The sequence below is a fragment of the Ptychodera flava genome, chromosome 2 (assembly GCF_041260155.1).
Source record: "Ptychodera flava strain L36383 chromosome 2, AS_Pfla_20210202, whole genome shotgun sequence".
Lineage (NCBI taxonomy): Eukaryota > Metazoa > Hemichordata > Enteropneusta > Ptychoderidae > Ptychodera > Ptychodera flava.
Genome location: NC_091929.1, coordinates 9,740,849 through 9,763,673, shown reverse-complemented (window position 1 = coordinate 9,763,673; position 22,825 = coordinate 9,740,849). Strand labels below are relative to the sequence as shown.

At 39.9% G+C, this 22,825-nt stretch overlaps 2 protein-coding genes and 1 non-coding gene across 3 annotated transcripts; 1 reads left to right on the top strand and 2 right to left on the bottom strand.

Annotated features, from left to right (window-relative positions):
- Positions 1-333: 333 nt before the first annotated feature.
- LOC139124306 (phe13-bombesin receptor-like) lies at positions 334-1,366 on the bottom strand. The gene is made up of 2 exons (XM_070690450.1): positions 1,177-1,366; positions 334-767 (listed from the first exon to the last, which is right to left on the bottom strand). Exons 1-2 carry the CDS (start codon positions 1,364-1,366, stop codon positions 334-336), a joined length of 624 nt encoding a protein of 207 aa, XP_070546551.1.
- Positions 1,367-8,537: 7,171 nt separating this feature from the next.
- Positions 8,538-8,619, top strand: Trnal-aag (transfer RNA leucine (anticodon AAG)). Its single transcript has one exon. It is a non-coding gene; the product is annotated as a tRNA-Leu (tRNA).
- Positions 8,620-18,550: 9,931 nt separating this feature from the next.
- Positions 18,551-22,121, bottom strand: LOC139147122 (ganglioside GM2 activator-like). Its single transcript, XM_070718029.1, has 4 exons — positions 21,902-22,121; positions 20,187-20,388; positions 19,417-19,579; positions 18,551-18,765 (listed from the first exon to the last, which is right to left on the bottom strand). The coding sequence occupies exons 1-4, from the start codon at positions 21,990-21,992 to the stop codon at positions 18,679-18,681; spliced, it is 543 nt and encodes a 180-aa protein (XP_070574130.1). The 5' UTR covers positions 21,993-22,121; the 3' UTR covers positions 18,551-18,678.
- Positions 22,122-22,825: the final 704 nt, after the last annotated feature.

Sequence of the window (22,825 nt, the reverse complement as noted above, 5' to 3'; positions counted from 1 at the left end):
GAGTCTGATGTCACGTGATCTGCCAAGCTGCCCGCGGAACTGTTGATCTTTGGCAAATAGAAACAGCAGGATAAATGAAAAGTGATATAATGCGTTGTTAAGTAGTCTAATTCTTTCATGTTTATCCAAACATACACGTTATAACAGTATTCCTGCTCTATGACGGTTATCATGATACTCACACTGGTGTAACTGTGTTAGTTTTTCGTTGCGCGTTAAAAACACATTTTACTTAAATAAATTTACACACTCTTGCTCAAACTTGTTATAATGTCCTGGTTATACTGAGCCATAAAGCGGATGATGATAATTTTTGTGAGCGAAAAATTAAAGTCAGGATTCGGATATGGTGATAGAAGGTTTTTCGGCATTCGTTGTCGGAATCTCCGTCATGGAGTGGGTACGAACCAACGATTCAGTCGCCGGGGCAGTTTTGTTGTCGCAGCAGAACACCTTCCTCAGCGCCTGTCGGAAGTTGGAATTGGTGAAGGAATAAATAAACGGGTTGAGGCAGGCGTTCATGAATGCCAGCAGAACCGTCACCTCATAGGCTACGGAGTCCGTGTCGATACTGGCCCCAGAGTTCAAGGCGAGGAAATAGAGGTGATTTGGCGCCCAGCAGAGAGCAAAAGTACCGAACACAACGGAAAGTGTTCGTACAATCTTCTTGCGGATTTTCAATACCGTGAGAGCCGGATTGTGCTGGTTGTGGTGGCTTAGAGCTTTCTCCTTGGCACGTAGGCTTCGATACATCAATATGTACCCCACTAACATAATAAGACACGGTATTAGGTATGTCGCTAGAAAATTCCCCAGCCGACAAAAATGCGCATGGCATCACTGAACCAGTGGTAGTAACACAGCCCGTTATCATAGTGATAGGAATAAAGACAAAAGTTTCCAGGAGAATGGGGCTAAGCCAAGCTATAGCCATGTAAATCTTGGCACGTTTTTTACTGTACCATTTTTTGTAACGCAGGGGATGACATATAGCGACATAGCGTTCTAGAGTCAATACCATCAGGTTGAAGACAGAAACGGTGAAAAATATCCACTGAATGTACCCAGATATCCACAGCTTGCATAACAAAATGCCCCCCACTCCGATGGGTACGTGCGTTGGTCGAGGGTACGGGAGATAGCAGACTGCAGTCAGTAAATCAGCGATGGCCAAACTGGCGATGAAGTAATTTGTCATCGTGTGAAGCGACTTGACCCTGGCGACGGTCACACAGACCAGCGTGTTGCCGGTGATAGCGAGAACGGCGAATGTCACGTCCAGGGCTATGAACCAGGTGTGCCTTGGTCTAAAACCGGGGTCGTCTTCCTCGATGACCATTGTTGGGTCTATCGTCGACTGTGACATGTTGCCAGTACAAACTCCCTACACGTTGTTAACATCTACTCGCCAAGTCCTGAGCTGGCTCACATCTACAGGACTTGCGTGAGAATTCCTCAAGCGTCGACTCAAACACCCGACTCTTGCCTTTCCAATGATATAGGAAACGCACATTCAGTTTTCGCCCCAGTCCAAGAGTTCGCGATATCATGCACTCAAAGTTTGGCGAAAGTGTCAAAGTCCCTCCAATATACAAGGTGAGTTAAAGTTGCAGAGTTGTCCCGTTTCGGTAGTGTTTCTGCGTCTCTCTGCCCGTCGTCGCTAAGGACGTTCCCTTATATGAGCTTGAGAAAAGTGCAATAATAACATTAGCATATTTGAATGTGAAGTTCTGGCTCGATGCAGATCGCCGTAGAAGGCGAAATGCGTACTATGGTACAAGTGGTACTGAGTTGACGCATATCACCTACCTCAGCTATCACACATCATATAGGAACATAATTTGGAGTGCATTGACGGGTTGGCGTCTCCTTGAACAAACACAGCGCGAACGAGAACTTCAGCGTCAGGCGGTCCTTCTAGAACTTTACGGACAACCCAGTCGTCGACCAGAAATTAGACACAAACGACAAATTATTTTTCAGGGTAACTGCGAACTTACTTCAGCCAAACACAGATATCACTAACCTGTCTGCTGTGTGAATAAAGCGGTTTCAGTGTTTGTCAGACGTAGGAACCGACATCTGTTCGTGCAACCAGTTTATATTCGAATACTTCATAAAATTTATGAGCCATTCAGGTGGTGGCTATTTGAGTGGGGGGGGGGACACTTGACCTAAATATCATTACAATAGAAGACTTTCAGAAAAGTTTTATACTTATTTTTGATCCTACTAGTCTTCGTTCAATTTATCTGTATTCTTTTTCCATCGGACCACGCGATTTAGAACAGACATACACTCATTTTTAACAAAATGTTTCCTGGTCGTCTATCCCCGAGACATTCTGATGTTACAGCGCCCTCAGCTGGCGAGAATTTCACAAAAGAGGTGGCGATGGTTATCAATCAGGCTAAAATCAGATCTAGATCATTATGTGCTTCATTTTTACCGCCTAACCATACACTGTATTCTTTTCACGTTGGCGGTCCTCACCTCTCGAAGGAAGTCAAGATCAAAATGAGACGAGGTATAGCAGGGGGGACGATAACGAGAATCACCCATTCTCTGCATCCTTTGGCTATCTGAAAATCAATATGTACCCGGGCAGTAGTGTTCCGTATTTAGGAGCCTAGGAAGGTGTCTGTAACTCAATTCCCGTCACAAAGTAAACAAAAAGGTTGTGGATTGATTGAACAACCACAAGACAGCGCTGAACATTCATTCAGATTCGCACTAGATCATTGTGGACCAACCAATATACCGGATATATGGCTCTGAGACTGTTGAGGGCGGGTGTTGACCGCACCCTCAATGTTGCCTGGTGTTGCCCACCCTCAATGTTGCCTGGTATTTAAAATCTCCGACAGCTAGCACTATGATTATTTTTTCATTTCGATTTTCTTCTCTGTACAGGGCCAGCACTAGTACCAAGGCTGTAAATCTGGTGACGCTATAATAAAAGCCCATTCCCATGGTAAAAATGCAGACGCTGATATTTTCAAATTAGCTCGCCAACACCCAGCTCGGGGCCTACTTATCGCAAATTGTTTTTAAAGGTATACTGTCACCTGTCCCAATTTTGGCACAGTTACCAGGGAAAGAGAAAATGTAACCAATCACAGATTTTAAGCGGGTGGCCGCTTTTAAAAAACAGAGCCCTCACATGGGCATTTTGAATACCAAGGAACGCCCTTTTGACCATAGGCCTATAGCCGATGGGCATAGTTAGATTACAGGTAACTGTATACCTTTAAGTGATAAATGTAACAATTTATGGGAAATATGACATGTATAACACCGATTAACAAAATTTGCATAAACTTCTAAATATACTGAATTAGTCAAAGACTTTACTCAGTTCCTCCGTGGTAGTTGAATTGCTCTCTCCTGACGGCCTTGACATCTGACTGTGACATGCTAAAAGAAGGAATGCAGCCCCATCCTCAGGGGTACTGCGCATGCCATAAGAAGGTACACTCATATATACTGCGATTACACCTACACCTTCTATTTTGCCGTATTGTGGGACTTTAATGGAGAAAATTTTGATAAACGTACATTGTGACCCCTGGTTTGCCTCAGTACGATTTTGAGTCGTCATTTTGTAGAGATTTTCACCCCGATTATATTGAACATTGTAGTTTATACATAAATTTTTAGTTCGAACTGTTGATAGGTACGTCAGTAAACAAATCGAGGGCGAGACCCCTTCCAATACCCCCTCCCGGAGTCGCAGTCGCTACGTAACGGTATTTTGCAGTGCATAATGCGTGAGACTCGAACGTGCCGGTAAGTGTTCGATACGATTTGGCTTGGTTTTCACATGTATTCTGCTTTATTCAGTTTAGTTTTCTGTGAGATATTAAGTGCTACAAGAAAGTGACGAGTCGACGAACAACAACAAAATCAAGTGCATTGAAATAGCGTTTCTTAACCTAATTAGGGATCCATCATTATTTACAGGCTGAGGGACGGTGGAATCTAAACGTGAAAAACTAAAATATGATCCCACTAAATTCATTAATTGTAAAATGTGACCCCCTGATCTAAATAGATTAATAAACAATAGAGTGTAGCAATGATCTACCATCAAGATGTAGGCCTACGTGTAGGCGCTGGAATTTCACAGCACGACCATATATGCATTGGCGACACAAAGCTTAGGGGAGAACCATTTGATTTCGGGGGGGTACTGGAGGAAGTGGATATGGGAGCAATTTTTTTTTCCTTTTAGAGTGACAACAATTTTTTTTCTACTGTCAGACCTGCATCAATTTTTTTTCCAAATAGAGTAGCAGTGCAAATTTTTTATGGTCATCAGTTTGTAATGCGTTGTATATAAGGGAGTCGTCATTATTTACGGCCTGACACTCCGAAATTTCGAGTGACCCCCCCCCTCGCCAACCATGATGAATTTGAGTAACCTCCCTCTCTAACACTGAAATGTTGACTGACCTCCCTTAGAAAAGTTAAATGCCAATACATGTAATTGTGATATTTACAAAATACAGCAACAGTAAAGACCTTTCAAATCCTGTGTACCCACACCCTACTAGACTATCATCAGTTATCTCATGATGGTTCAAAAAAGGTGAACCCATCAAAATGAAATTCAAAGTCACAATAAAATAAGGATATAAAAGCTCACGCAGTATCTAACCATATAATATGTTGTTTAATTTGGATGGGTATTATGACAGGGTTTTCACTAGGATATCTGAGCGGGCAGAATCGGAAAGTACAGGGCGAGAACACGCGAGAGGCTTAGGGGGAAAGTGTCACAGGGCTTTCCCCTATCTTGCATGGACATTTTTAAGATATTGATGTGTGCAATGGTGCAGTCTGATGCAATCTGAGAGGTGTTTTGTAGTTTTTTACTGAGTGAAACTGTTAGAATACCCCAAGGGAGAGCACGAGAGGGGGTTCCCCCTCTTACATTGAACATTTTGAGCCTTGATATGTTTAATGGTGCAATCTGAGAGGAGCTTCAGTTTATTTTGCACTCGGTAAAACTGTTTGAAAATGACATCGAACACTGATATTTTTTACATTTTTTGCATGATCAGTGTTTGAGTCACAATATTCAACAACCAAACAATGACAATACAATTTGTGAAAAACAGTTCTGTTTGCCAGAGACTGAAGACAAATATACAGGAACTGAAAAAGTCTGTGACCTTGTGTCATTTCTCCAGCTGCCAGCTTCTAATGAAAAGCCGGAATATATGTTTTACTGTCAAACTGGTCATTGAACTGAGGTAAATTAAAACATGTTTCTGTTCAGTTTTGTCCTAGATCCTGTGAAAATTTTGAGACATTGATGTGCGCCACGGTGCAGTGTAGTGCAATCCGAGAGGTATTTTCAATTTGTCTTTTACCAGTAAAACTGTTAGAAGACCCAAGGGGAGAGCACGACGAGAGGGGTGCCCCCCTCTCGCATTGAAAATTTTGAGAAATGGATGTGTGCAATGGTGCAATCTGAGATGTGTTTCAATTTATTTCGCACAAAAGGGAAAATTTAGTAACCCCGCCCCCTCTTCCTCTCCCCTTTTTGAAGTTTTCAATTTTTTAGTGACCCCTCCCCCCTCACATTCCTCCGAATACATGGCGAGACACCGGTGAATCGATAGTGCTTTGACCCTGGTCATGTGATCTCAGTCCCCGGTAAACCGGTTTGTTGATTGAGTGATTCGTCTTAACGGTGTTTAAGAACCAAAAATGGGGTTCCTTCATCAGTCGCTCTCTTGTTTTGTATCCCCTCCGCTTGGTTGTGTGATTATTAAGTCATCTTCGTCCTCAAAGAGGAGAAGCCAGATTAGTTATTGAGAGAGTTCGCCACTATTGACGGACTCTATAGTGAGCGATCCGGTGTGTGGTGTCATATTATAATTAACATGACCAAGCATCGATGTAAGTTCTCAGGGAAGATGATGTTATCTTTTGTGGTCAGAGAAACAAAGCTCACACATTGTATTTCATTATAATTTTTCATTGTCAACTTGTACATCTTTCTAACATATTTATATTGAGAGAATAATATATTGGTTTTAACATTAGTTTATTGACTCCTGTCTTGTGTTTTAAATTTTCACAATTTACAGAAGTCAAATAGTCCCCTTTAGATAGTGCCTATGCCATTGAGATATCGCAACAGAAATCCTGAAATATGATTTCTTGGGTCAGAAAAGGGAAGGAAAACATTGAGTGTACTGAGGTGTAAAGTAGACCTATGTCGTGCATGCTTATATCATAAGGTGCTGTGGAAAAACTTAAGAATTGCTTGTGGTAAAAACATTTGCACCGCCTATGGCGGCGCGCCGGCAAAGAATACATGAGAACATGGAGGTAGGCCTACCTTGATGAGAATAAGGTTTCCAAATTTGCTAATTTCTGGTGCATTGTGACAATTTTTTTTCACTTCTGTCTGTCATGACAATTTTTTTTTCAGGCTATGACAGGATCAATTTTCTTTTTCTTCTATCTCATCTGGTGACAAATTTATTTTTCTCAAAATCCTCCGTACCCCCCCCCCCGAAATCAAATGGTTCTCACCTATCTGTAACTTGAGAATTTTGCTTGTAGGCCATCAGTCTCTACTCACAACAAATTCCTGTTGCTGACAGAAACCCTGTTCATAATTGTTCCCAGACTTCGTAAAGAAATATCCATGCATTATTCAATCTAGTCTGAATTTTTGGCACTATTTGCGTTATATACCGTGTACGTATCCACATGCGTATAGCATAAGCTTACGTTGCTGCGGATCCGTAGCCCGACCACTCCCTTCGCTAGTTTAATATGTTGGGGGAGTCCAACATAACCACAGGGGACTCGTGCTTGTTGTTTATTTGTGTCTGTTTGTTTGTGTGTATGTGTTTGTGTTTGTTTATTTGTTATTTTTAATAAAATAACAGCGAAAAGCTGTTTTGTTAATATTTGTCAATAAAGAGCAGTTTGCTTGTTTATGTATTTGTTTGTTTGTTTGTTTGTTGATACGTATTTCCAATGGTTAGGGTTAGGGTTAGGCTTGAGTTAGGGTTAGGGTTAGGGTTAGGCTTAAGTTAGGGTTAGGGTTAGGGTTAGGCTTAAGTTAGGGTTAGGGTTAGGGTTAGACTTATTCACTCCCTCTATATGTCTCAATATATAGAGGGAGTGAATAAGTCTAACCCTAACCCTAACCCTAACTTAAGCCTAACCCTAACCCTAACCCTAACCCTAACCCTAACCCTAACTCAAGCCTAACCCTAACCCTAACCATTGGAAATACGTATCAACAAACAAACAAACAAACAAACAAACAAACAAATACATAAACAAACAAACTGCTCTTTATTGACAAATATTAACAAAACAGCTTTTCGCTGTTATTTTATTAAAAATAACAAATAAACAAACACAAACACATACACACAAACAAACAGACACAATAAACAACAAGCACGAATGTCCTGTGACATAACCAGCAAAGGGAGTGGTAGGGCTACGGATCCGACGCATCATGGAAGTAATAGACGGATACCGGTCACCGGCTGAGCTTATAGGCCTACAGCCTGTAACACACAGCCCTGCCACGCAGAGCTAGAATCTCTATGGTAAACATGTATTTACTTAGCCCTACGAGTATGGCGAGAGTGTCCGAGGTGGGAGGCGGCGTAGCCAAAGCCGGACACTCTCGCCATACTCGTAGGGCTAGTATTTACTGCAATAATCGACATCATATGTAGGTACAGCTCGTCGTTGATCAAGACGGTGAAGGGTGATGTTCAGCCACAAGTAAGCTTACACCACAGTTCCTCGTGGGCTATTCAGCTCTGGGACTATTCGCCCCATAGACGAGTGTACATAAGCGGGTTGTTTCTCGCTTATGTACACTCGTCTATGGGGCGAATAGTCCCAGAGCTGAATAGCCCACGAGGGACTGTGCTTACACAGGCGTGCTGATGTAGACTTGGTTCAAGTCTGTGATTTGTGAATGTTTGAGTGGAGTGAACGCAATGATTTGTATTTTGCTTTCATGTGAAACGCGCGCGTGAGTGGACGCGATGAGTAGGGTGAACGCGATGAGTGGAGTGAACGCTATACAGCGGAGTTTCACCCGGAATGTGAATCCGGCAGAAACTAACTCACTACTGCGCAGACTCAAACGTGACGCATTCAATCGCTGGGAAAACCTGGCGTGAGCTGCCAAATTCCGGATAGGTTTGTACGAAATAGGAGAGACACAAGAGAAACTATTATAAATGATTTTATTTTTTTTAAATTCACCGACTTGAACCAAGTCTAGTGCTGATGCTGGTGAGCCGGGTAGTTTTCAGCCTGAGTAGTGACGCGTTTATGTTGTGAGTTTTATGCTACGTTCCGACGTTCTCATACGTTGACTATAACTTACAGCATAAACTCTACACTATTAAAACTACCCAGCTCAGAGCACGCCTGTGTTCGGCCAGCAACATAGCAACTTTATATCATGTGCCTACAGTTGTGTAATAATTGTATGCATTGTTTATAAATTACAGTTAACATTGCGCATGTGCATAGGTAGCGTGGCCGAGTGGTCTAAGGCGCTGGTTTAAGGCACCAGTCATTTCGATGGCGTGGGTTCGAATCCCACCGCTGCCAAGATATTTTTTCCCCTCGCTTTCATTTTTTTATTGCTTTTTATTCATTCTTTTAGATGCAGCATGCTACTTAATTTAAATATTTATTCTCTTTTTATGATGTGGCAATGTTTTCTCTGTTTTCTCTCACTATCTTCAGTAGTATGCGTTTTTGGTACGAACCATACAACCATATACACACATCCACGTGTGATCTTATTCAATAGAGAAGTCAGCGCTGCAGCGGGTAACCTTATAATACAGACCTAGCTTCAGTAAAACAACCGAAACTGTTTTCTTCTAATAAAGAGTGGCATACCGGTACTGTATTACATGTCTACAATTTACATCACTTACATACACTTAACCCGTCTTTGTGAGTTAGGAAGGGATTATAAGCGAAATCTGTCGTATTCTCACTGCGTCGGTAGACTGAGCGCGGAGCTGTGATATTCATGTGAAAGCTCGACCAATTAAACGTACCACTTACTTTACTCCTTACGCAGAAACCGATATGAATAGGAATGGGAACTTTTCGAGCGAAAGAAATGCTATGCACTCCAAACGTATACTCTCTCTCTCTCTCTCTCTCTCTCTCTCTCTCTCTCTCTCTCTCTCTCTCTCTCTGCTAATTTATATAGCGCCTAATATCCAACTTGAAAGTTAAACAATGCTAAGTGACGCTTTGGGTTACGGGGATCACGAATGATCTCTCTCTGATAGATATGTACGAGGCGCCAAATGTAAAAAAATAAATTTACACAATCAAGCTCTTTGTAGACTCGGAGAAAGAAGAGGTGGAAAATGTATATATAGAGAGGAATTATGTTTATATACATGTAGAATACATACATACATACACATATACACACATATACACATACATACATACATACATACATACATACATACATACATACATACATACATACATACATACATACATACATACATACGTACGTACGCACGTACGTACGTATACGTACATCGGACTTTGATACAGCTCGAAGATTTTACATTAAGCCTCGTTTTCGAGGCTGCTGCTGACTTCTACAGTATCTGACAGCGCTGCAAAATCTTATATCAGCCTCGGTCTGATGAAGTATCGCTGTATCAGAACGAGGTTCTATATGTAAGAAACTTACTCAGCTCAGCACAGCTGCAAAAAGTTTATATATATCAGCCTCGATCTGATAATACAACTACACACAGCAAAGTTTTACATACAGCCTCGTTCTGAGGGCACAGCTATAGCTGGGAAGTTTTATACACAGACTCGGTGGGTAAATTTTACATACAGACTCGTTCTGAAGAGAGCTATAGCTGAGAAGTTTTATACACAGATTCGGTGGGAAAATTTTACATACAAACTCGTTCTGAAGACACAGCACGCTGGGAATTTTTATACACAGACTAGGTGGAAAAATTTTACATGTACAAAGTCGTTCTGAAGACACACCACGCTGGGAATTCTTATACACAGACTCGGTTGGAAAATTTTACATACAGCCAGCTGGGAAGTTTTATACACAGACTCGGTGGGAAAATTTACATACAGCTAGCTGGGAAGTTTTATACACAGACTCGGTTGGAAAATTTTACATACAGCCAGCTGGGAAGTTTATACACAGACTCGGTTGGAAAATTTTACATACAGCTAGCTGGGAAGTTTTATACACAGACTCGGTTGGAAAATTTTACATACAGCCAGCTAGGAAGTTTTATACACAGACTCCATGGACACTTTTACATACAGACTCGTCTTGGATTGAGTGTAATACCTGGTGATGCTTGTGCTCAGAAAGCGTGATTGAACTCTGCCCGGTATCGTACGCGGCTAGACCCTGGCAAGACGAAAGCCAATACACGCATAGTGCTCCGGCATAGTGCTGGCGCTTGTGCTATTACAGTGCATTTGAACTTTCCGGTTTATTTTGATCTAGTAAGGTATAGCCACAACAATGATCGTGGTATTGCTATCAGGTGAGATCACCACTGATCTGGGCTGCTCGCAGCCTAGCCCTGTGTACATGTCTGTGTGTTCCCCGGGTGTGTTCCCGGCGTTATACGGCCGGGAACACACAGACCTGTACGCAGGGCTACTCGTCAACCATACAACGGCGTCAACCATACACCGATCGTTCACTGAGACCGCTGCAGTCCGTCAGCTGTGCAACGAACTTTCGCGGTCTACACAGTTACGAGAATAAAGACAAAAATTTAATACTGAAATCTTGGTGCAATAAACCCATGCACAATGATGGATGAAGGTAAATTTGAGTAAAAAAGACAGCAATTCTTGGTCTTGGACTTTACTCGGGGCATTTGACACAAGGAGCATGGAGGTACACGCGAGCATGTAGCTAAGGGACTAGTCAGTTGCGTAGCCAGGGGGGGCGATGGATTCATGGGGGTCACCCTGTCTTTGACTTTGGTGATGGGAGCACCATGTTTTTGAAATGCCCAATAAGGGGGGGGGGGGGGGGTCAGTGTGTTTTTCAAGTTCAACAAGGGCTCATACTTGCATAAAATGCATTGTGCCAGCCACAAATTTCAGCATTGAGTTGCATTTTCGGGCGCCCTTCGGGCGCGTTACTTTAATAATAATAAGACATATTTTAGAGCCCTGTCCTAGTGCAAAACTTTATATATTTGACATATATATATTTGAGATATCTGTATGTTTAAAATTTTCGGCGCGCCCTTGGGCGCATTTCTTTAAAATATCAAACATATTTTTCAGCATGCCCTTCATATGAAAAGCATGGCAAGTTCTTGATACTTTCTGTTTTCTCTATAAGAAGCAACATGCACTAATATTTCAATCACATTTTCCTTACAATAGTTTCTGGACATCTGCTTATGCATAAAGAGAGTTGGAATACATACAGCTCATTCAAAATACTGTACTCAAACTTTAGAATTGACACTTTTAAGTTCCTATCTTACAACTGACATGACACCAATTTCATTAAAACACAGAATGACTGATTGTTGAAAATATACCCCCAAAATTATATATATATATATATATATATATATATATATATATATATATATATATATATATATATATATATATATATATATATATATACACTGAATTATTCAATTTATATTCCACCTTTTGTTAACCTTTGTTTCACACAGGGGGGTCACCCTGTTTTTGAAAGTTGGAATGTGGGGTCACCCTGTTTTTGAAAGTTGGAATGGGGGGTTCAGCCACTTTTTGACATCGGCAAAAATAATCCACCGCCCCCTAGGCCGAAGAAACTGACCAGTCCCTAATACAACGGTTGTGTTTACAAGAATTAGAAATGATCAGACACTCAAAACACCAGTAAATCAGCGACGCTCAACCGACAGAGTATATGAGATTCATTGAAGACGGCATGGAGGTCGCAAGAGATCTCTTTCTACCTCCATGCCATGTTCAATGAATCTCATATACTCTATCGGCTGAGTGTCGCTGATTGACTGGTGAATTGGAATATCTGATCATTTCTAATTCTCGTATTAAACACAACCAAGCACCATGCTCTGTGTAGGCCCTACCGCCACTCTCCTTGCGTCGAATGCCCCGAGGAAAGTCCAAGACCAAGAATTGCTGTCTTGTTGCACAAATTTGCCTTCATCCATCATAGTGCATGGGTTTATTGCACCAAAATTTCCGAATTAAATTTTTGTCTTTATTCTCTTAACTCTGTAGACCGCGAAAGTAGGTTGCACAGCTGACTGCAGTGACCTGCAGTGAACGAGCACAGTGTGGGATCTCTTGTGATAGCAATACCACGGTTGTGTTGTCGCTAGCACAAAATAAACCGGAAAGTTCAAATGCACTTGAATAGCATAAGCGCTAGCACTATGCTAGCTCTTCATGGCAGGGCTGTGTGTTACCGGCGTTATACGGCCTCCCATAGTGGCTCTTGTGGTGGGAGGCCGTATAACGCCGGTAACACACAGCCCTACCATGCAGAGCCGCTAGCTCTAGCCGCGTACGATACTGGGCAGAGTTCAATCACGCTTTCAGAGCACAAGCATCACCAGGTATTACACTCAATCCAAGACGAGTCTGTATGTAAAAGTGTCCCTTGGAGTCTGTGTATTAAACTTCCTAGCTGGCTGTATGTAAAATTTTCCAACCGAGTCTGTGTATAAAATTTTCCCACCGAGTCTGTGTATAAAACTTCCCAACTGGCTGTATGTAAAATTTTCCCACCGAGTCTGTGTATAAAACTTCCCAGCTAGCTGTATGTAAACTTTTCCAACCGAGTCTGTGTTATAAAACTTCCAGCTAGCTGTATGTAACATTTTCCCACCGAGTCTGTGTATAAAACTTCCCAGCTGGCTGTATGTAAAATTTTTCCACCTAGTCTGTGTATTAAACTTCCCAGCTAGCTGTATGTAAAATTTTTCAACCGAGTCTGTGTATAAAACTTCCCAGCTAGCTGTACGTAAAATTTTCCCACCGAGTCTGTGTATAAAACTTCCCAGCTGGCTGTATGTAAACTTTTTCCACCTACTCTGTGTATAAAACTTCCCAGCTAGCTGTATGTAAATTTTCCAACCGAGTCTTTGTATAAAACTTCCCAGCTAGCTGTATGTAAAATTTTCCCACCGAGTCTGTGTATAAAACTTCCCAGCTGGCTGTATGTAAAATTTTCCAACCGAGTCTGTGTATAAACTTCCCAGCTAGCTGTATGTAAAATTTTCCAACCGAGTCTGTGTATAAAACTTCCCAGCTAGCTGTATGTAAAATTTTCCCACCGAGTCTGTGTATAAAACTTCCCAGCTGGCTGTATGTAAAATTTTCCAACCGAGTCTGTGTATAAAACTTCCCAGCGTGGTGTGTCTTCAGAACGAGTTTGTATATGTAAAATTTTTCCACCTAGTCTGTGTATAAAAATTCCCAGCGTGCTGTGTCTTCAGAACGAGTTTGTATGTAAAATTTTCCCACCGAATCTGTGTATAAAACTTCTCAGCTATAGCTCTCTTCAGAACGAGTCTGTATGTAAAATTTACCCACCGAGTCTGTGTATAAAACTTCCCAGCTATAGCTGTGCCCTCAGAACGAGGCTGTATGTAAAACTTTGCTGTGTGTAGTTGTATTATCAGATCGAGGCTGATATATATAAACTTTTTGCAGCTGTGCTGAGCTGAGTAAGTTTCTTACATATAGAACCTCGTTCTGATACAGCGATACTTCATCAGACCGAGGCTGATATAAGATTTTGCAGCGCTGTCAGATACTGTAGAAGTCAGCAGCAGCCTCGAAAACGAGGCTTAATGTAAAATCTTCGAGCTGTATCAAAGTCCGATGTACGTATACGTACGTACGTGCGTACGTACGTATGTATGTATGTATGTATGTATGTATGTATGTATGTATGTATGTATGTATGTATGTATGTATGTATGTATGTATGTATGTATGTGTATATGTGTGTATATGTGTATGTATGTATGTATTCTACATGTATATATATATACATAATTCCTCTCTATATATACATTTTCCACCTCTTCTATCTCTAAAAGAGCTTGATTGTGTAAATTAATTTTTAGCTCCCATAGCCATATGTATATATGGCAATGGAAGCTATTCTTATATGCTAGGGAAATGTCTGTATGTATGTATGTCTGTATGTCTGTATGTCTGTGTGTCTGTATGTCTGTATGTCTGTATGTCTGTGTGTCTGTATGTCTGTCCGTCAACATCAAAAACTCCAAAACCGCTGTACATTTCATCTTGATATTTGGTGTGTACATGGATGATGGGCTGTAGATGAGATTTTGTTCAAAGAAGTTGTCATTGCCAAAATATGCAAATTAAGTGAAAAAATGTAAAAACAGTCAAAATTGAAAATCTCAATAACCACTGAGCAGATTACATGAAAAATTGGCATGTAAGTACTTTGGGCTGACATGAAATGATTGTGCACATCTTGGGTCAGTATCTTGGACTTGCTATTTTTCATGAATTTTTTTGTAATTTTCTCCCATTTTTGGTCAAAAAATCTTCTTCTGTGAAACCACAAGTCCGATTGATTTGAAACTTGGTATGGAAGTGCATAGGAATGACCTTTCCCAAATTTGGGCAAATCGTGGTGAAATTTGCATATTTTTAGTTTACACGTCCATAGACTCCCATGTATTAGGCAGATCTCCATAGACTCCCTGTATAAGGCCACGAAAAATAAAAATTTAGTTTCTCATCGTATTCATATTGCAAAAAGGATGCAGTGACACAATTTTTAGTCCCCATGGATGAAGTCCAGTGGGTTATAGCAGACATCTCGGATATTTTGACAAAATGTCATGTGACCTTGATGACTTTGATCTCAAATATACATATTTCAATAACCACGAGTGCTACCACCCTTCATGTATGGTATGATGGGACACCTTATGACGCCACATATTGTACCTCATTAATTATGCGCATATCTAATTTTGAGCGAGCCAATAGAGCTAGAGGTCTGATTTTTGGTATATAGGGATAACTTAGCAATACAATTTTTTTGACAAAATGTCACGTGACCTCGGTGACCTTTGACCTCAAATATACATATTTGTCCATAACTCAGTAACCACAAGTGCTACAGCCTTCATGTATGGTATGATGGGACACCTTATGACGCCACATATTGTACTTCATTTATTATGCGCATATCTAATTTTGAGCGAGCCAAGAGAGCTAGAGGTCTGATTTTTGGTATATAGGGATAACTTAGCAATACAATTTTTTTGACAAAATGTCACGTGACCTTGGTGACCTTTGACCTCAAATATACATATTTGTCCATAACTCAGTAACCACAAGTGCTACACCCTTCATGTATGGTATGATGGGACACCTTATGACGCCACATATTGTACCTCATTTATTATGTGCATATCTAATTTTGAGCGAGCCAAGAGAGCTAGAGGTCTGATTTTTGGTATATAGGGATAACTTAGCAATACAATTTTTTTTGACAAAATGTCATGTGACCTCGGTGACCATTGACCTCAAATATACATATTTGTCCATAACTCGATGAACCACAAGTGCTACACCCTTCATGTTTGGTATGATTGGACACCGTATGACACCACATACTGTACCTCAACAATTATGCACATATCTCATTCTGAGCAAGCCAATAGAGCTGGATGTCTGATTTTGGTATATAGGGATAACTATAGGAGAGAAATTTTTTGACCAAATGTCATGTGACCTCGATGACCTTTTACCTAAAATATGTGTTTATGTCAATAAATAAGTAACCACAAGTGCTATGTCCTTAGTAGGATGGGAGACCTTATGACAACACACGCTTTACCTCATTAATTATGTACACATCTAATTCTGGGCAAGCAAATAGAGCTAGAGATCTGATTTTTGGCATATAGGGATAAATTAGCAATATAATTTTTTTTTTCAAAATGTCATGTGACCTCGATGACCTTTGACCTTGATTATACATATATATGCATATCTCAGTAACCACAAGTTCTATACCCTCCAATTTTGATAGGATATTAGACCTTAAGATGTCACATCTTGTACGTCATTTGTAATGCGCATATGTATTTCTTGGCTGGCCAATACTGCTAGAGGTCTGATGTTTTTTCCCGATTTAGAACCATAACTTAGACATGCCTCATGTGTTTCAAATTGGGAACAACAACATAGACCTATGTGCCCATAGATCTCAACATATACACTCCAATGATACTTCTTAATGACCACATTTTCCTGTCCCATCAAGACTAATACTCCTATTACAAGTGGGGACTATGTCATTGTAAATGACTTGTTGAGTTAATTGTTGTATCACAGTATTCGATATATCTAATTCTGTATTTTTTCCATTTTATATTCTGAATAATTACATTAAACATATTTCACTGTCTCCAGTACATTACATTTAAGTATTTTCACTTCATGTACTTTATCCCTTTCACACATGTTCAAATATCTTACCAGAGAACAAACACTAAATAGTCCAGGATGGGAGCTACAGTGTCATTGACACTATTTTTTTACATTTGGCGCCTCGTAAGATATGAGCTAACGTCTTTTGAAAGTGTTGATATTGGTAGACTTTTCATGTCCAAGGAGTAGGGTAGTTTAACGAGCTTTCCAGAAACCGAGCTCGAGATATCGTACACACATTTAATAGTTCCATGCATATGCCACATGAAACGTGTATGTGTTTTACACATGCAAAACCTGGATACTGGAGAGGGTAATCCACAAGCACCATGTATACCGTACACAACTTGGAATGAAGGTGACTCTGTGGATGCTGGTGTTCAGATTAGTACATTTAACACGATTGGAACTAATTTGGGATAATTGGATGGTGAACTAATCCTGATTTAAGCTACAAATGTAATCTCATCTGCTTTTCTTTTTACGTTACACACTTGTTTTTGTGAGTAATTTTCAATATTGCAACATTCAGCTATACGGCACCTAACACTTTTGAGAAATTTGAAAAATATGAAAATCCAATTATCCCAAATTAGTTCCAATCGTGTTATTTTGATACTTTTACGAATCAGACTTAAGGTAGAATGCGCCTTGAGGGATGCATATTCGGGACTTCAGTTTTTTTCAATGCTTTTCTGTGCTATCAGTTGTGGCGGCTTACCTGGCCAAAATCCACCATCTAAGTTTTTCAACTTAGATCGAAAATTTTATTTTTTCGCCTACGGAGTTAACACAGGGGTGGCGTCCGTTTTGTATTTCAAATATCGGGAAATGCTAGGTAGTTTGTTTCTGTACAACCAAATTTTGACTCTTGATTTTTATTTTTGATTCGGTAAGAGAACGATTGAAATTTTCTTTGAGAAAAGTTTGAGCGCAATATTCAGTCTTACACTTTCATACTTCCTCAATGTAAAAACACTGGTCCTTGGAGAGGAACCTCTAATAATGGTATAAATCATCATAAAGTTAGAGAAAATGTCTCGTTAATTAAATCAACAAGGAAATGGTATACATATTAGTATATAACACATACGACAATTTTACAAGTCTCGATGTTTGCCAAAAACAAGGTCATTGTTGGGAAGGCGACAGATGTCGTCACGGTCGATTTGCTTTCCTATAAAATTGCATGATACTGCCTGGTTACCATGAAAAACATCCGTTGTTGATGCAATCGCTTGCTTTTCTCAGCGTATAGAATTTTTCGCACAGGGTTTCAGGCCAGGTTCAGTTTTTGTGCGGAAGAGAAGCTTGTTCAGAAAACCATGTACCGTCACGGTGGATATGGGCCGGCGGGACCTCTCAAGTAGTAGGTTGTTATATATAATATGCCAACGGGTGTATTTCTGTAAAAATAATTGTAAGCAGCCTGCATATTTGTTAAGATTCCAGTAAGATGATTCATTTTACTGTAAAACGCGTCGTTCATATAGTTCCATGACAAATGTGCAGTCATAAACCGATTCATTTGCTATGTTGCAACGCAAGAGAGTGACTGAACGAACGTCAATGGCGTTCTATGCGCATGCGCATGACTAACGATCTAAAATCTTCATATAATGTGAATTACCTTAATTATAGACGGGGAAACATGTTTATAATTAGAATTACAATGGCCATTAAACATCGTAAAGAATTTTAAGAGGAAACTACGATTCCTATTAAAAAATTAAGTAAGCTTATACGTTAGCAAACTTGCCTATTTCCTGAATATTATGATGACTTTACACAGAGTACAAGCAATTATGGTAAATTACTACTCATTTTCCCAATCACTTTATATTGACGTACACTGTAAAACGAAGTAATTTTATAGACCCTTTAGCGCGTTGACTATTTTAAGTCAGCCTGGCTTCACATCGAGGCTGATAGCGCCACACTTGATTCAGAATCAAACTTATACATGTCATTAAGTATTTGAAATGTCGATTTGATCTCCCTGGTAAGAACGACTCGGAATCTTAAGACGATGTCTGGTACATGATGTGACTACGTCACAGTGTGGTCTTTATTAATATACCCCAAGAATCACACAGTGAACACAATTTCTATTTCAAATTTGTATCGAAAGATGCTCAAGCTTTTTTCTGCGTGTTCTTTTCATAATTCCAATCTGATATTTGCCTTCATACAGGCCGCCACACTACCATCAGACCACAACGCCTTGATGACAGCTTCGTAATTTCCCTGCAAAAGAATAGTGAATACAAAGGATAGTTGGAACGGAAAAGCACTAAAAGAGGGCGCTGTGAAATAAAGCAGTATATGATATATTTCAAATGTTCTAGTACATTCACATTTGTAATAAGCTGGTGCGTATCTCGGTGTGCTGTGTGGTACATCTGTCTGTAGTGCACACCGTGTATAGCAATATGCAGCATGGTTTCAAGTTTCCTGTTTGTGTAGCTCCCAAGTTCACCTTGTGTCGAATTATGATGAATCCCTCACCCCAATTCCCACCCGCCCGACTCGAACTAGTAAACCAAGCTATCTGTCTGCTCAATTTGGGAGGTACTCGCTGCATTTCGCATCGTATGTATAATTCGTCCGACGTTCAGAAGTCTTGTGTATAGCACCAATATGTGCAATGACATAATGTTCCTAACGATAGAGAACAAGTCAGAAGGTAAATTTAAATAATAACTGTAATGTAAGATGAATCATAGTTGAAATTTATATCGATAAAATTGCGTTGAATACATGTACGTCTGTACATTTGGAAGGCATAAAATTCAGTCTGGCAAGCTCCACTTATTGGCCTCTTCAGTTATTTTTTCTTTCCTTAATTTGTTTTAATATGGCTAATTCACACCGCTTTTTAATTATAGTCTAACTTACATCTGCAATGAGGGAAAGTCCAAACGCAGGTTCGCCGAGATTCATGGACATGTCGCCTTGGAAATCTCCAGAAAACGATGGTGGGCACTGACAAGCGCTACCTGGCTCCGGTGAACACTCGGTGGATGCTATGAACTCCACGATGTCACACAGGTCATATGTGCTATAAGAAATAGAATTGGGCAGTTTAGAAGGAGACGAGTAAATATGTGAGCACGTGCAAGCTAAAAAGTGCACCGTTTTGAGGGGTCGTCGGCAATGCGCCTGTGCAACTTTTTTGTTTACAAACAATATATTTCACGCACGATATCTAGATGTGTCACGTCAACATAGCTGCAACATTTAATTTTTACAACGTATGTTGACAAACATGTTTTAGCATGCATCAATCGCCAACGTGCCTTTAATTCAGTGGTTACATTGGTGGTATGGTTCCCAATGTGACCTTTGACTGTAGTTTCGACGCCCTCCCTAAAAATGTGATCGTTTTTAATTTGTCTTTACGAGGATAACACTACTTTTACACTTCGCAGCTACTGTAACAGTCGCGGAATCGTTTTTGCCTAGCTTAAAAATGTTGTGACCTGCGTCTTTCAGTGAGTTCAATAATTTGATTTCATGCTCATTTTAAGTATGGTAAGTATTACCTGAACACTTTCAACAAATTACGCAGGTATTTCGTCGTCCTATAAAAAGGGAGTTGTGGTCGAAAGAGAAAAGAGAGGAGATGGAAAGTGATTGTTATAGGTCTTAGGTTTGGCATGACTCACCACGACCCGTAGCCAGACACACACGGCACTGGTATTCTCATAGTTCCGATCCATCGAATTTTGATCAATCGTTTCAGATCCAATGAAATCTTCATTCCGCTTTCAAACTTGCCAAACTCCATGTCATAAACGACATCGACTCTTCCTGGGGCAGTTACGGGCTCAGGTGATATGGACAGTTCTTTGATTTTCAGGAAGTCACCTGTGCGGTGAAGGACATATGTGTTTTGTTAAGGTAGTATGCGCCTCGAAAGTGAAAGACTTACACGTAAACTTTTGCTCAGACTTTCGACAATGAAACTTTCAAATATTCTTTACTCCTATCAAGAATACAAATCAGGAGTCACAGTGCAAATTTGGTACCAGAGATACAAATTACTTCGCATTAACATTTAACGATATTTGAAATATCCAAAATGGCCGCCGTTCCCATGTTAAAGCTATAGGGAAAAGTTAAATTTTCGAATCCGAATTTCGAAAAGCTAAGAATACGAACAGCTTGCTCTAAGGGCTTCAAAATGATTACCATAAAGTAGAAGACCAGAAAAGAATTGTAAACATTTGAGAGTCTGAATGTCTCTCCCCGAGGGGCATTCTACCTTAGGATTATCATCGTCTTGTGAAAGCAATGTCTTGTTTGACAAGCCAATATTGTAGAAATAATGGACGACGCCCTGAAAACTAACGGGCCCGGGCGCCCGAGGAAAGCCAAAATTAGCGAGGGCTTGGCTTTATTTTGGCTTTCCTCTCGCCAGCGCCCATAAATACACGTTGATGTTCAGGGCACGGCGAGTGCGTATTTCCATTGTGTTATCAAAGAACCCAAGAAAACCGTCGAAACTTGCGAAAATTTCCCATGCGAACTTGAAAGACAACGGGGCCCAGAACTAGTGCTATACGCAACGCACTGTCACGCACCGTTTCTGTACAAATTTTGTAAATCCGGAGATTTTTTGAAAAAACTATCTAAATTGACCCACAAGTGCTTCATTTTGTTTTGTGATTGATTATAATCTTTGTACAATTAGCCTACAAGCTACGTTTTAAAATTATTCATATTCACGGGCATGTAAACAAACCATCACTGTGTATTTGTGGTCAGTCGCATGGTTCATTCGACCAATTAAAATGCGACGGACAGGGCATGGTAATATAATTCTGTATATTACTAGACATTTCAAAGAAGAACGAGGATGTCATATTGCTAAATCTTTTTCGTAAACGTCCAAATTGTACAAGGCTTGCTCTAAATTTGTTTGAATAAATTAAAGGAAAATGATTTCAACAAACTCTCTGTTGAGTTATCATTGCATTTATGATCATGACAAATGATAAGTAAAACATATGAATGTAACTTCAACGGAAAAAAATGTAAGGTTGCCGTCCCCAACCTACAAAAACTTACGCGCGCGGCGGACGCAAAATAAAAAAACTACTTATGTTTGCCTTCCATATTAGAAGTTTCACTCGCGTTTAAAGAATGATGCATCGATGCTGAATAAATTGATTCAGATCAAAATTGTCTCAACTTGGTACACTTATGGCTAGACTCGAATATTATTCCCGAAGTCGCATACTCACCCATTGAAACTGTTGGTTTGAAAGTTATCTAACAAATGAGTTAAACGGGTGGAATTTTTTACCAGTTTCAAGTGTGGTTCAGTCTGTCCTTTCCAAAATTGAGAATAATTTGTTTTGTCACGCTGAAGACTTACCTCCACAGGACTGCCAAGAAAACGCATCACTCAATTGAATAAGACAGCAAAGTAGACCTAAAGTTGTCAATGTTAACATTCGGAGAGCCATAATATCTGCACCTCTTCGTTCAACAACGGTGAAATACGCGTAAACACAACAGTAAAGCCAAGGAATTTGCTATCTTTGTTCCAGTGAACAACAAGTTGTGATATTAAATGCCAATGTTTCGAAGTATAGATTTTGTTACAATCTAATTCTCGGAAATACAATATGTATTAAATATACTTCCGACAATTTCCTGTTGTAGTGTCAACGCTCGGCTAAACTTGATTTATTTGTTGAGTGCCGAAAGATAATTGCAATTTGCATCGATATTAATATCAGACGTTTCCTTCAATTATCAAAATAATTATAAATTTTACATCAACGTTAGCAAGAGTAATAATTGCAGTACTGTAATCATCTATCTCATTTTTCTCCCAACAAAAAAATTCCTGAACGCGGTTGACAATTTCTAACCTCCCCTAAACTTGTCTCCGTCTCTTTCCTGTCTCTGTCTGTCTGTTTGTCTGTCTATATGTCTTCATTATATGTCAGCGCATTACGTTGATATTATTTTGGGAAGCTCCATGTGTCGACTGGAAACGTTATTATGATTTGCATGTATAAATTTTGACATTGACATGGCACCGACATCCGTAAAGGGCCTGTCACTCTAATTTTTGAAGATTTTTTTCATTATATTTTATTTTGTATGTCATTTGCAAGTTCTTGTAGAAATCCTAAAAGCACGTTGAAAAATCCACAATTTAGCTTCTTATGTAAAATGCACTCATCGTCTGTTATTGTTTATATTTGAATTCTAGTCCAGCCCAGAGTTCACTTGTCAACAATAATAATGCAGTCTGTAAATGTGCAGGCTGAGTTGATAAGCTATATAC